General features: G+C 36.5%; 1 protein-coding gene across 4 annotated transcripts in view; it reads left to right on the top strand.

The window, feature by feature from the left end:
* CACNA2D3 (calcium voltage-gated channel auxiliary subunit alpha2delta 3) overlaps window positions 1-13148 on the top strand; it is a 419754-nt gene that overhangs the window by 272590 nt on the left and 134016 nt on the right. For all 4 annotated transcript variants that reach the window (XM_085590607.1, XM_085590609.1, XM_085590608.1 and 1 more), the window contains 2 exons: window positions 3548-3626; window positions 9629-9762. In XM_085590607.1, the coding sequence (XP_085446733.1) occupies window positions 3548-3626; window positions 9629-9762 (213 nt within the window). The remainder of the gene's footprint in view (window positions 1-3547; window positions 3627-9628; window positions 9763-13148) is intronic.

Below are 13148 nucleotides of genomic sequence, written 5' to 3'. Positions count from 1 at the left end.
CAAGTGTAATTGAAAAGGTTAAAGTTTTTACTCTTGGAGTAAATTTTGCTTTGTGTTCAGTGAATCTGACATCTACAGTTTTCAGTTTTGTAGATGGGATATAGAAATTCAAGACTAGTGCATCTGCCTGAGAATATTTTCTTTCTCCAAGCCTAATAGTTCATGATAAGCCTTAATATAGCTGATATACCACTTTGCAGGTCAGACACAGAAAATATTTTGATTCAGGTATCTCTTTCAAGTATCTTGTAAAGCTTTCAAAATTATCCAGAACTGAAGGGCTCTTTCTGTGATGTTTTTATCCCAGAGTGGTACTTACACCCTCTGAGGCCAATTCCTTCCCTGATGGAAGTGGTCTCTTGATTCAGTCACAGCTCTTGGATATTCAAAGGTGTTTTTCTCATTTGTCTTATACTCAGGCAGAGGATATATAGACTATGTAAATGTTGTTACTGGATCTTCTGGGATGTGCCCATAACAACTTTGCCTGAACATGCTCTCCATATGGATTCAAAGGGAGTTTTAGTGTCCTAACATTATGCTGTACCATAAGATACCAGTATAGGTGCATCAGTGTGTGTCTATATAGTGCACATATCTATAAAGCTAATAGTTTCAATTTTGTTATTTTCTCCGAGGTCCAATACAAAAAACAGAATGAGACAGACACCCCTTATATTTCCTAATCTATTATTAATTACAGAGATTTTAATCATATACCTCAGTATACATATTTATACTTACTATACAGATTTACTATAATACTATACATATTTATCAGCAGACTACACAATATTAGAGCTATATGTGAGTTGTTTGAGTAAAATAAACATTTCCTGCAATCATTTTGCAGGGCAGGACTGATTTGACACACTTTCCATTCAGTTACCTCACACATACAAGAAGAAAATTTGGTGGCCACTATTAACAGCTTTACCTACCAACATATATCTTTCCTAGGATATGGATGGATATTAAATCTGGGCCTTAATGTCTAATTAATGTACAGTGACAATTTCAGCAGTTATTACAATGCTGTGTGTCCTGTTTTGCACCATAAATAGCCCATCACTGCACAGGTCTCATCCATGGACAGCAGTTGAAGTAGTTTGAATTTATCTTGCCAAATTAATGTAATATTTCTGTAATAGTGACTTAGTTATATTTTTATGTATCTGCAGTAAACAAATCTGTGGCCACAGTAAATTTTTTACTGTTTATTGGTGTTATACATCCAGAATTATCACATAGAATACCTATCCAGAATATTAAACTAGTTTAAAAGGTGTGTAGAACCAAGCTTATTTTGAAAAATGGGATTTAGAATGTAGAATTATTCAGTTCTAATTATTTATTACCTAAGCCACTGCTATGGTCTCTGAAAGCAGAAAATAACATGCCAAATCTTTGTTTTATAAGAATGTGCTGCCCAGGGAGGTGGTGGGGTCTCCATCCATGGAGGGTGGAGTGTGTGTGGTCTGATTCACAAGGTGGTGTTGGGTCATAGTTTGGACTCAAGGATCTCAAAGCTCTTTTCCAACCCAGTTAATTCTGGGATACTTCTGCAGTGTATGGTTAATGCTTTTCACTGAAAGCTCACAGTGAATTAAGTTAATCAAGATGGGTTCAATGACCTGATAAAATGAAACTTTTAGAAGTAGAGGAATAATCAGAATTGTTTTCTATCAGAACTCATCTTGAGGATTTTTCTCACTATTAAACAATATTTGCAATACCTACTATGTGTCTTTAAGGTCAATGTAGAAGGAAAACTTTAAAGTATTAGTGGCTTTAATTTTAATTAAAATACCTTCCTGTGATCCTGTCATGGCTGTTTTCTTATAATACTACCATGAATAATAGTATTCTATTAATTCATGAGCAATATGGAAAGAGTATTTTAAAATTATAGTGTGACTTGTATTTCACTTATAGAAAACTTTTTACTTCATGCTGTCCATGGTAAACATCACTTGTATAACATGTACCATGGAAAGTGTGTAGAGAAAAGTACACAATACCTTGGGACAGGGAAGGAAACAGCACTTCATAAATTTGGATCATTCACCTTCCAGCTCTCTGTTTTGTAGATTCCTTTATTTTTTCAAGTAATTAAAATTAACAGATTTTTATCATGCTTAAAATATTTTCTAGCAAAACTAACTAAACTAGATACAGCAAATATACTCCAACAAAAATCATTAAAATCCTTGCAACAGTATCCCAAGACACCCCATTCCTCAGGATGTTACCAGTTTGTTGAAATTTTTTTTTGTTGGTTATTTTGCTGCCTGTGCCTGTTATCATGCTTACTGCTCATCTGTTTAGATAAGGCTGGTCTCCTTTTATTAGGAACACAGTCTAGTTTGATTCTTTGCAGATTAAAGCAGATCATTAAGTATAAATCTCTCAGAGTATTCAGTCTCATCATAGGCTATTTTCAAGCATCATTTGCAGGAAGATAAAACATGACAGTGATTTATGCTGTATTTTGAGACTATAAATCTCACTGTGCACTTTCATGTATCTTTGCAGAACAAAGAATTTCTTTATTAATGCTTTCATAGTAATCAACGAAGTATAAAAGCACCATTCTTTTGTTTAAGGTTGTGTTCCTTAGAGTCTTAGAGGTGGATTATGCAGACTGTTGGACTCAAACTTGCAACACTACACCATCAGTGTGTAGACTTTTTAAACCATATAAATCACAATTCAGTTCTGTGCATATTTTATGTTTGAGAGACTGGGGAAAGTTTTGTGATTGGAATCTGGTCTCTAGGCATGATGATAACACAAAGCACTATGTATGCCTGGAAACAGGATGTGGCCATCAAGAAAATGTATAAAAGGGCAGTAAGAAAGTAGGGTGACACAACTGACAGTAAAGAGGGAGACTTTCAGAGTATTTTGTAACTACTTCTGTGGGAAAAAAAAAAACAAAACAAACCTATGGGAACTTAGTATAAAGTTGGTTTATTCTACAAACATTATCATTTGTGAATGAGAAAAATTAGACTTTTTTTTTATTTCAGAAGTAATTAAATGATATTAAAGTGCTACCTCTGAGTACCTGTAGCTGTGTTGACAATGAAGTTGTGTCATATGAACCTTGAAAACTGAGGGGAATTAGTTTGCCTGGTGTTGCAGATTCTTTAGCTACAGAAGTATTTACTAATTAAGTGCCTCTTCCCCTACATAATAAAATTTTTCTGAATTCATAAGTGCAGAACAGATTTGTCTGAAACATACCATTTTGTACTCCAATGGTTTTAGTTTATTCTTAATTACACATTAAACATAACTGTAGTTAAAGGTCAGATATTAAACACATTCAAAAAGATCAATGATTCTGTTACACAGAACAAAAGCCACATTTTGTCACGAAGACATTACTGGCTGAAATAATTTTTTTTAACCTACTGTACTTAACCAGAAATGCTTCCTTAGAAAGGGGTTTTCCTGTGAACTACACATCTGTATCTGAAGTTCCACTGGATATGTTTTAAATGCAGTATTAACTGATTTATCTTTTGCATTTTACTTTCAGGTCCGTATTTTTACCTACCTGATTGGAAGAGAAGCTGCATTTGCTGATAACCTGAAGTGGATGGCCTGTGCTAACAAAGGTTGGTTAACCTTCTTCTGTGAAATCCTTGTTTTCAGAATCCTTGAGCTGAACCTTCCTGCACATCTGACCCTTCTACACATATGGAGTAGCTGGCAACTAATCACAGAGGATGAGTTGTTTTCTTTTTCTCCAGAAAATGAAAATACTTAATTATCTTGTACCATACAATTTAAAGAGCAAAACCTCCCAATTTGAGATTTTCTTCCTTAAAATATGTATGAAGCTTTTAAACTATGTGGTCTTAAATTTTTGTTCAGAGAACAAACTGATTTCAAAGCATTTGTTCTCTATCTGTTATTACTCAGAGCGAGTTTGGTTTCTAAGAACATTGGGTACAAGTCCTGCTGAGTTAGGCATGGTATGTAAAACACCAGACATCCTGTCCCTTGAGGAACTGACAGTGTAATTGAAAAAAACTGGTTTCTATCCTTCAAGGAGAAGAGCATTAAAACATTTGAGATGCTGAGATGCTGCAGTAACAGGATTGACTAGTACAAGTAGAAATGATTCAGGAAAAAACTAGCCCCAAACCTCAATTAATCTTCAGATTTTCCTTTTTCTTTCCTCTTGGAAAAAAAAAATTTCTTTTTTTTTTCCATTATGCCACATTACATTATGATGAATTACATCAGGTGCTATCCATTTAGTCATTATTCCTTTAACTACTGTTATGTCCAGCTGATGGAAATTACTCAGTTTGAAGTCTTGTCTTAATCAGCTAATATTACACCATAATTTAGTTTAAATAATAGTATAAGAATCCTTTGAAGCATCTTTTTTGAAGACAATTTAATCAACAAAATCTTTTAACTTTTTAGCCCAGCTCCACAAATTCATAAAGATCTAAGTACAGCAACTCAGAAATTAGGACCAGGCAATGGAGGCAGCCTTAGGAGATCATCTGGTCCACGTCTTCCTTATTCCCACAGGGAAAAGTGGTCACCTTTGTCATTCTTCAGGACTACTTTGTTCTTTACAGAGCCATGTTGCTTTGAGTCAGAGTCTTACTCATATGAATCAACTAAACAGCTTAATGACTGTTACGTCTATAAATTTATTTCCCTCTCACTTTAATAGTTACAATACCTGCTTTCTGATAGCTTATAATGTAAAAAAAATCTACCTCTAATCATTAATTAAATATGGGGTTTTTTGGCTTTGAAAATCACAATTGGAAACAGCATGTCATGGTCAGACAGTTCAGGTTTAGATTTTTCCTTGCAGTTTTCACTTTTAGCTTGTCCATTTTATTTCAGTGAAATGAGGGATTACAGCACAACAGATGAGGCATGTAGTAAAGCTGGTCTAAAGACTGGCTGAATAGCAGGACTGCAGTTTACTCCTTGTGTGGGTGGGCCAAAATTTGTTGTTGTCACTGAGGGTGAATGACCCTAAAATCAATTTTCCTTGCAGTGATTTTCCCCTTGGAAGCACAGCATAGATGAAGGCTGTTTGCAGGTTTTCCAGCTGACTGGACTGTGCTCAGCAGCCCTTTCCCTCAAAATGGGTCACAGGAGAAATTCACACCACCTTGCAAAACTTCTTTAGCTTCTAAATTCTAATTGTGAAACCTTGAAAAACCCTGAGCATGTTTTTCTGTTACATTTTTCTGTTTAAGTAGGGCGTATCTAGAGGGAGCTTGCCTAATGAAGCAAAACACTAAACCATTTTAAATACATTAAAACATTCAAGATCCCCAAAATTCCTCTCGAAGCAGTTTGTAGAATTTGCAGTGATTTACTCTTCTGTATCATAAGCAAGTGCATATTAAGGAAAACAGGATTTACTAAGGTTCTGAAGTGAACAAAGGTGGAAATTTCCTAGTGCTGGAGTGTGCATGTGCCAGATGTTAGCAGTAATGTCTAGAACCTAGAAATGACAAGCACTGCCTTTCCTTCAGCATCACTTCCAGCAGAAAGCTGTAGAGATAAAACTGAGAGTTAATGCATTACTTGCTAACCAACCAGCTGGGATTAGTTTTCTTTTTCCAGTAAAATTCACTATTACAGTAGCAATTTGACAGCCTTTTTAAACTTATTTGGTCTTTTAAGCATTTTGTCCTGGGTCATCAGTGTGCTTGGCACATTATGAAATGGACAAAGGATTGGATTCATCAGTGCAAAAGAGAGAGAGCGACGTAGAGAAGAATGGTCCATGTGTCGGGGAGCTGATGGTGGCTCCAGCTCAGGCAGAGGACAGATGAGCCCCCGGGCAGGTTGTGGCCCAGCTGGAGCAGTTTATGGAGCACTGTATCAGCAGGGCAGAGCTCAGTGCAGAAGCCCCCGTGACACCCATTCCCATTATCAGCATGACGCCAGTCCCTCCTGCACGGGCGCTCTGGGGTGGCAGGCAGCCAGTCCCCGACCTGCTCACCTGCTCCAGGGCCTGTGGGGAAAGGGGGATGAATGAAACATGAAACAATGAATTCACTCCTTAGTCCTTACCCGGAGGATTTTTTAATGCTGCTATTGTATTAGTTGCGAGAGCATTGCATCTCTTTTGCACAGCGCCCAGGAGAGGTAAAGTACTGCGCTCCATGTAGAAATCAGCTGGAGGCATTTTGAAAAGTTATCAGTCTAATGGTGGACATTTTAGAGAAAAACAAGCCAAACGTGCAGGCACTGTGTAATGGGGAAAGGCAGCCCACATGTAGAGCATAAGTGTCTGTCTTTTACCACATTATTATACATCTCTCATGCTTGTCATTACCACATCTTACCCATTTCCTTCGTGAGTTTTTTTCCTGCTGGGGAGGAAAAAAAAGGTAGTGCTGACTGTGAGGGGGCTCTGAGGTGGCACAATTCACACGCCAGGGAGCTGAGGAGCAGGTGCTGGGATGCAAAAACTGGAGCAGGGGTTTGCTGCTGCTGCCCTGGCCTCAGCAGCTGCGCACAAAGGCTTCAGAACAAGTCTTTATCTGGTGATTAAACCTGGCTATAGGAACAGTAAGGGTTTTAATTCTGTGGAGTATCTGGTCTCTAGGTAAGAGATGTAAACTTAGCAGTGTAGGAAGATAATTCTTATGAGTTACATATAGCTAGAAACTGATAAATTGTCAAAAAAACCTAAATTTTAACTAAAAATAATCAAAATCATGTTACCTAATGCTGTGTCTAGCTATAATATAGTCACTTTTGGTAGGATTTTCCTAGTAGGAGAAGATTGACAAGTATTTTCACTTGTCTTTGAAATGGTTATTTCTTTACTAAGTTCATACAAAATTAATTTTGACTTATTGTCTCAGTCTTAGGAAATTAGGCTAAAACCTGTTTTCTCTATTGTGCGGTTTGGACATATGATTTGCAATATTGCAACAAGGAATGAATCCTTTGTCTGTAACGTACTGCCTGGGATATGGCAACATTCTCAGAAATACTGCAAAGAGAAATACCAAAAGTACTGCTCATCCCTACTTACAGAGAAGTGCCCAAATAGGTGTCTGTGCTCACATGGGCTGTACCTGCTCCACAGGGGAGGTACATTTTCTTCTAAAAGAACAAAATGCAGCAATACCAGTGTCTTGTAACACGTATAAACCTGAATGGCACAATACTGAGGTGCTTCTTGTTGGGTTCTGTTTTCTGTTTATTTTTTCTTTTTGGTTTGAGTAATCTAGGTACATTTTTTTGCTTAAAATTGTGACATAAAAACATTTGGGGACACAATCAGAAAGGATGCTCATTTTACAGCAATGAATTCTTTATCTCAGAGGTAATTTACAGCATGTAATTAAAAGATTTTCCAGGCATACGTATCCAGGAGCTTCTTAAATGAGTCTTTAAGGTTTTATTTCAGTGAAGTATGATAATAAAGAGTTAATGCTTGTGATTCTAAAGTATATGGGCAATAAAATACTACTTTAGAGGTCTTTTTTATCACCTTATATACAATACAAACTTTTTCAAGTACTTAATCTCCTCTGACTTTTCAGACAATAATATCACTTTATGTATATGCAAATTATATATATCACATAATATGCTCATGTAGATTAAGTATCTGAGGGCAGTGGTGATCATATTGTTCACTGGACACCACTCAGTGCCAAGAGATCTCTGCTTAAAATGTAATTCTGAAAAGAGGCATATCAAAATTCAGTCCCTCTGGACTGCTCTGGGAAAATGTAGGTCCTGCCTGTAAAATGAGGGATCCACACAGTTGTGAAGTATTTTGGATCCCTGATTAAAAGCCTTATGAACCACAGTGTGTACATGTACATGTGTTTATAGACAATTTATGAGGTTCTCTATGTGAATAGTTGGCCAATAAACATATTTTGACTATGTATTGACATTTTCACCAAATTAAAAGGACCAAATACTGAAGTGTTGCTCCTTACTCACACTACAGAGAAAGCTGTTCTTTGAGATCCCAAAATTGGAGCAGGCAGCATTTCATGAAGAGTAACATATACATTGCTTTTTCTCATGAGTCTTCCACTGATTCAAGTACACTATATTTTGGGATTTTTTTAACCATAAACATAGGATTCTGCTATCTCAAGTACAGGTTTCCTAATTAAACTTGTGTCAGTTGTTTTACTCTGTGGCTGAAAAAGCTCTTAGAACCTTAAGACAAAAAAAAATAGCCCTGTTCACAAGCAGGAAATAAGCCTTAATATTATGTGTAGCAGTCATTTAACACCCTCACAGAATATTGGACTTAATAGAGAAAAAAAATAAAATAAATAAATAAAATTTTTAAACAGAATATTGAATATTTTAACAGTATGAATACTATACTATGTGTAAGAATGACATACTAGGAATATTTGAGATCATACTATAATCAAGTTTAAAAAAACATAAACAATGCATCACTTCTCCTTTTTATTATCAAGTTGAAGATATCCATTAGGATACTGCTAAGACTTGTTTCATTTTATAGATATCTACTAAAATGTATGTTCTTTCACTGTGCCTTAATTCACACACAGATAAAATTCACGCAGAAACATCCATTTTGTACCATTTGAATTATGGGTTGATGTATTGATTTGCAAAGTTCTAGATTCAGACAGACCATCTTTACTGCCTTGCCAAAAATGCCCCCCTCTACAAAAACACAGCTCAGAAGTTCTTTGTGCAGCTTCCATGTTTTCTGCTGCAGCTTAATAAAGCTTAAATATTGGAGCTCCACAGAAGCTGTGATCTTGTCAAATTATTAAAATTGTAGTGAAGCCTCTTTCATGTTGGTCTTTTCTCATTAACGGAAAGTAAATTAAGGCAAGTGATGCATTTAAATAAGGCCTGATGAAATTTTAGTCTTGAAATGTGTCAGTCCTTCATCACTATTGCATGATGTGGGCTCCAGATGCCAAGGCTGTGGTGTGTAAAGATACCTGACATCTGAGCACTGAAAAGGGAGTGGTGACAGCTCACATATCTGGGGCCTCTGCTGTTCTCAGTGCTGTCAGGCTGGAAGAGATGCTTTAAAGCATTAGCAAGGCTGTGATCACCTAATCAAACAATTCTAGTCGTAGCCTACATTTTCTGTGGCCTGCCATATCTGTAAATGACATGTTGCTTTTTTAATTTCAGTCACACTCTGTAGGGATTAATGTGTCAGAGCACATGCAGTGACCATTCTGTTACTGTAGTTCTGTCCCATCATGTTTCTTGAAATGGGAAGAAGTGGGTGACATATAGCTGGGCAAAGATAATGACGGTTCTAAACTTTAAAGCAAACAGAATTAAAAGGAAAAAGCCCAAACCATTAAACAAAAAAGTGATCTTGAGTAAAAATTTAGTACAGACAGTGCAGTGGTTCATAGCAGTGTTGGAAACCCTGGCCTTGAGGGCTGGCCAAAGGTTTCACAGACATCTGTTTTCACCAATTGTTACTGTTTGAGGTGGCTTCTGATGAAACATTCCTCTTTGGTATCTTCTCTTTAGAAACAAGAAAAAAACATGACAGATGTAATCCACATCATACTTCTTCTTGAAAACTTATTTTATTTGTCCTCTCTGGTTTTTAACTTGGAATGGTGTGTTTTCACAGGGTTTTTTACTCAGATCTCTACCCTGGCTGATGTGCAGGAGAACGTTATGGAATATCTCCATGTTCTCAGCCGACCAAAGGTCATTGACCAGGAGCACGATGTCGTGTGGACCGAAGCATACATTGACAGCACTGTAAGTCTGCATGCAAGGCAAAAATACTGTGATAGAAACACCCACTATGAATCTGCTTTCTGTTGCTGGAATGTGCTAACTCAATGTAAAAACTGGGACTTGATATCCTTATGCTACAAATAAATAATTCAATATTAGTGAACTTTAGCCGATGTTTAAACATTGTAATTACATAGAACATTCTGAAACAAATATAAGTTGCAAAATAATTGTGAAGTTTATGATGTCCAAACCTACATTTCCTATATTAATCAAAAATGGGCATTGAACAGATACTGATTTATTGAGTGAACATTTTTTCTACATGTTTTAGAAAATCTCAGTGAGTATGTGGGTATAAAGACACAGACTGACAAGAATCAATAGTTTCAGTGTAAAAAGACAGGTCAACATCCAAGGGTCAACTGTGATATCTTGGGGAAGAATATTGAGAAGATTCTGCCTTTTGAAGTGTACTGAATGGGTGGTATGTTAAAATAATTGTCATAATTATCTAATTTTAACTTGACATCCCTGTGAAATATTAGAGTTAAGGCACAACTTTCTATTATGAAGTGACTGAACTCTTGTGGTACTTCTGTAACACGTGTGGTAAATCATCAGATTTGCAGGTAAAGGTTGTTCATTTTCATGGATTGGTCTGAAATAGTTTTATGTATTTTCTTTTGATTAATATATTTCATTTGCTCCAATTAAAATATTTTGGTTAGTATATTATCTATAGAACAGGAGTCTGTACAAATGTCTATTATTTAGTACAGGAGATGCCAAATAGTCAATATAATAGATAGAAGATAATTTTACTCATGACACAGATGTTTCTTTCTTTCAATTTTTAATTTTTACATGGTAGGTAAGGTGGGAGAATCTCGTCAGCGTCACTCTGATATTTGGTACCTTTTGTTTGTTTTGAGTCTGTGCTGCTTCCAGATGGTTCAGTCTTAAATCTATATAAAACTACCCTGGAAATAGACTTTTATTTAATTTTCATAATTGTTTAGGCCTTTTCTATTCTTCATTTGTGACCACAGGCAATGAAAAATAAGTACTTAAACTGGAGTTATAAAGGAGAAACAAAAAGTGAATTGCTTTAGAAGGAATTAGCTTATCTCTGTTTCCTTTTTAAAAATAATTTATTAATCCAGTCTCCCCTTTGGTCTCTTTCCTTTATTGAACCATAAAATGAGATTAACAGAAAATATGTTTTATTACTATGCCTTCTGGGCATCCCACAGAATGGGGAGATGACCAGGAGAATTTTGTTCTCATTCACTTTATTTTTTTAAACTCTTGAAATAATCAGTTTGTAAATGTTCAAGAGAGTTTGTGTGTTTGCTAGAGAGAGTAGCAGGAAGACACTCAGGTAAGTGGTCTCTTGGTGCAACTCTCTTTGCCTATGAATCATTCATTAAAAGTATTGTAAAGAAAAACTTCCTCCTTTCTCAATACCAGGTCATCCCCTCTACCCACCAACGAGGTGCAAACTGCTGTCTCAGAATTGATTTGACACTTTACTCTTGCTTTTACCTGTTAATCTGTATTTCCTCGATCTTTGCGGGGAGAAAAATACTCATAAAAATTAGTCTAACTTTCAGGGATTCTCCTGTAGGTTATGGAAAAGCTAAGAGAAATTAACAACTTAATGCTGTGTGAAATGTTAAGTGAATATAGCAGAAGTGAGTAAAAGCAAGTGAATTTAAGAACACTAGAGGGAGCGTAGAGAGGGAATCTTGAGAAAACCGGAAAAATAAAGACAATGGAGCTGGTTACAATCTTGAATAATAGAACTGCTTAAATTCACACAAAAGTTCTTTTGATGCAGTCAAAATACTTCCAGGTTCTTCTCCTCATCTCCTCTTGTTTTCCTACTCAACTAAATTTACAATAATTGTAAGTTTACAATAATTCACACATCTAAATTGTGTTCACACACACATATAAATATGCATGCCTGCACTCATGTACATACATGCATACATAAATTTTAAGTGCATGAAAGCTCCATTCAGGACTCTAATGGGTTGGATTCTGTAAGTGAAGATTGAATAATAAAATGCCATTATCTGCTTACTTGCAAACTGCCTTTTTCCTCCCTCCTCCATTATTCTTCCCACAAAAAAAAAAAAAAAAAACCAAAAAAACACCCCAAAACAAAACAAAAAACCCCCAAAATCACAAAAATATCCAACCAACCAAACAAAACTCCTAACCAAACAGGCAAAGGAACAGGTTAAATTGGAATATATAATACAAAATATACAATAAAAACCTTGAAAATAGAAATTAAGAGAACCTTTTACCAAAGCAGGCTTCCTTCTGCCTCAGCTAAAGCTGCCTGAGTGCTATTTTCAGAGACAGATTCCCTGGCCATCTCTAGTGCTTTGACATTGGAAGTGCTGTTAAAATAATCCTCTCCATCCCATAACTTGTTGATTTTCACAGACAGTTTGTGTGGCTGCTGCTTGGACCTTTCCCAGTTAAAAACATTAGTGTATCTCCAGACAGCTCAAATGTTCTTATCAGCCAGCAGTGTGTGAACAGCCAGGGCTGGATTCCCAGGGCCACATTTATGTGGCTGTACTCAGTGTCACTGTGCCCTAACAGCCTGGAACACACTTCCCCCAAACAGCAGAGCTCACTGGCCAGCTGTGCTGCTTCTGAGCAAACATTAGGCTGTAACATTCTAGGATCCAGACAGAAAGAAGCTGGACAGTAAAATTATCTTAGGATAGAAAATACTTCCCCTGTCACCCTGTTCTCATCCAGTATTTGTGCAGTGCAAAGGCATCTGTGAAAGCCAGAAGTGTTTGATACCATTTAGGAATATTCCCAGAAGAGTTTTACTGTGTTTGTTCACCTTTCCTGTTAGAGGATGTCTGCCAAATCTTCATACAGCTGCCTCTTCAGCGTGGCTTTGGCATTCCTGAGGAGCTTCAGACACTATTGGAAAAAATATGACCTTTATAGAAGTGGGAATCTCTGGCAAGGTGTCATATGCAGAAAAGCATGACATGGAACAACCTCTTTGTGTGCCAGAGCTGTGTTCTTTGGCACTGTCAGGATTGCTGGCTGATTAAAGTAGCTGAGACAAGGCCTCTCTGATGATTCCATGCTTCCCTTTTTCCTGTCCCTGGACTTTTTTCTCTCCCCAGTGTTTCCTATCTTTCTGAAGAGGTAACCAGATAGCTTCTCTGGTCATTTTTAGTTGCCCTTCATCAGAAAATTAGTTGTGTTTATTTCCTTTAAACTCAGGATTTCATGTTGGAAATATGATTATCATTGTGTAAAGCCTCATTTCTTTTAAAACCAGGACTTTTGACATAGGAGTGATACAATTTTAGGAAGTGTTACTGGCTCTTGGCGAACAACAGATTTCTGAAAAAAAT

Source organism: Lonchura striata, chromosome 12 (genome assembly GCF_050655825.1).
Source record: "Lonchura striata isolate lonStrDom1 chromosome 12, ASM5065582v1, whole genome shotgun sequence".
NCBI lineage: Eukaryota > Metazoa > Chordata > Aves > Passeriformes > Estrildidae > Lonchura > Lonchura striata.
The sequence above is the reverse complement of the archived record's forward strand: the minus strand, read 5'-3'. Positions and strand labels throughout refer to the sequence as shown.